Raw genomic sequence first — 2,380 nt, forward strand, 5'->3', positions numbered from 1 at the left:
TTTCAAAGTAAATTTTAAAAACGGAGTCTTTGGTGTTTAAGCTTTGATCCTCAAAACATATCTGAAATCACATTCTCTATAATGTGGAGCCATCTCTCCTGCAGAGAGAATTGAGCTTCAGGGTGCAGCAGACATGGATGAGCATTTAAAGGGAAGCTGACATCTACCTAGAAGACAGATCCACTAAAGTCTTCCAATGCCAGAGAAATACCATGCTTTGGGCATTTGGAATAGTTCCTACTCTGCCTGGGAGCTCTATACCTTTATCTCCAAAGGGGATGACCACTCCCTAATTGACACACTCCACCCTCCTGTCCGTGGGAGAATCCTATTGGTCATCCAGACTCACCACTGTGCATTATTAGATCCATGCTCGTCACCAAGGCTAACCCAGTCCTTGATTCCAATCATGAACGGACAAACGTTTTCTAGATATTTAGGAAAAGTGAGGAAGATGCACAAATAGAACTAATTCTGGAGGAGGGAAAAAAGGATATAATACAGGAAACAGAAGAAAACGTTACCAGAACATACTCTCAGAGTTTAAGAAAGACAAGAGGTTTATAAAATGAGAACAAGCTGTCATAGAGGGGAACAATCAGGGGACAGGCGAAAGTCCTTGGTAACTAGAAAAGTTACTGCAGAATTGAGGTAGTGCAGAGGTCTAATAGTGCCCAGTTCCCCGGGCCACCCATGGAACTCAGCGCACTCCCCCACCCCCACCACCTGTCGGAAGGCCCGCGCGGCTCCGCACCACCCCACGCCAACCCGACGGTGCGCGCGCCTCCCCCGATAACGGTCTCCACCGCCCACTTCGGGCCCCTCCGCAGAGCCCCCGACCACACCACCGCCTGGCTTGGAGGACCCGGCCCTCCGCCAGCCGCCGCCGTCGTCCACCATGGTGGTGCTCCGAGGGCCCCGCCGCCGCCGCCACTGCCCATGCAGATACCGCTACATGCTCCGGGCCCCTGGCGACCCCACCGCTTTTCCCCTCTTGCTCCCCGCGCCCACGCTGCCCGCCCTGGACCCGCTGTCGCAGGTGCAACGGTACCACCACCCCAGCTGTGAGGCCGCCGTCAACACCCACATCACCTTGGAGCTCCACGCCTCCTACGTGTACCTGTCCATGGCCTCCTACTTTGAGGAGGACGACTCGGCCCTGGAGCACTTTGACCGCTACTTCCTGCGCCAGTCGCAGGAGAAAAGGGAGCACGCCCAGGAGCTGATGAGGCTGCACAACCTGCGCGGTGGCCGCATCTGCCTTCACGACATCAGGAAGCCAGAGCGCCAAGGCTGGGAGAGCGGGCTGGAAGCCATGGAGTGTGCCTTCGACCTGGAGAAGAACATCAACAAGAGTCTCCTGGAGCTGCACCAGCTGGCCAAGCAGAACGGCGATCCCCACCTGTGCAACTTCCTGGAGAACCACTTCCTGAACCAGCAGGCCAAGACCATCAAAGAGCTGGGTGGCTACCTGAGCAACCTGCGCAAGATGGGGGCCCCTCCGGCAGCAGGCCTGGCAGAGTACCTCTTTGACAAGCTCACCCTGGGCCGCAGCGAGAAAGACACTTGAGCCCAGAGGGGCCCCGCAGCCACGGGGTGCCTTCCCCGGGTACGGCCACCAGGCGGGGCGTCCATGTTGCCCTTTCAGAACGTTCTCTTCAGTTTTCTCCTCTCAGTTTTCCCGCTGTTGGCAATAAACTTACCTGTTCTCAAAGCAATAAAGGTGTCCAGCTGACGCGTATCTGCAACACTCGCACCTTTTAGGAATCAGGGCACATCTCCATGCAGGTTTAAAGTAGGTATCCAGCAGTCTCTCCACTCAGCTCTGCCCCATCTGCATGCAGCTCAGGATCTGCGGGGGTGGAGGGAAAAGGTATTCTATGGGTCCCTGGAAAACACATTAGTCTTCCCCTTATAAACTCTGAGGGCATGTGGGATAGGGTGAGGTGAGTTGGGGTGGGATGGGGTGAGATGGGTGGGGTGGGTGGGGTCGGGTGGGGTGTGCAGTATTGGGCCATGGTGTCTGTGGGTGCGTATGCATGGTAAGGTGTAAAGCATGGTGTGGAATTCATCCTAGTGGTTGCCTCTGGAGAAGAAGGGTAGGAAATGTGATTGGGCAGGGATTAAAATAATATAGTCTTTAACTTGACATGAAAAGTCATATTTTTAAAACATGCAAGTACTAGGAATTCTTGCTTCTGGGAAGCAAGATGGGGGCTCTGGTGGACAGTATGGCAGAGTACCTCTTTGGCAAGCTCACCCTGAGTGACACGGATAATGGGACTGAGCCTTAGGCTGCCTTCCCCACAGATAGGGGGTGATTTCCTGCATATTGCCCTTCAATTGTACCATTTCTCCCATTAAAGCTGGTTAAAAAAAA

General features: G+C 54.3%; 1 protein-coding gene across 1 annotated transcript; it reads left to right on the forward strand.

The window, feature by feature from the left end:
• Positions 1-601: 601 nt before the first annotated feature.
• LOC126946348 (ferritin heavy polypeptide-like 17) lies at positions 602-1,718 on the forward strand. The gene has a single exon (XM_050776513.1). It carries the CDS (start codon positions 899-901, stop codon positions 1,568-1,570), a length of 672 nt encoding a protein of 223 aa, XP_050632470.1. The 5' UTR covers positions 602-898; the 3' UTR covers positions 1,571-1,718.
• Positions 1,719-2,380: the final 662 nt, after the last annotated feature.

This window comes from Macaca thibetana, chromosome X, assembly GCF_024542745.1.
Source record: "Macaca thibetana thibetana isolate TM-01 chromosome X, ASM2454274v1, whole genome shotgun sequence".
In the NCBI taxonomy this organism is placed as follows: domain Eukaryota; kingdom Metazoa; phylum Chordata; class Mammalia; order Primates; family Cercopithecidae; genus Macaca; species Macaca thibetana.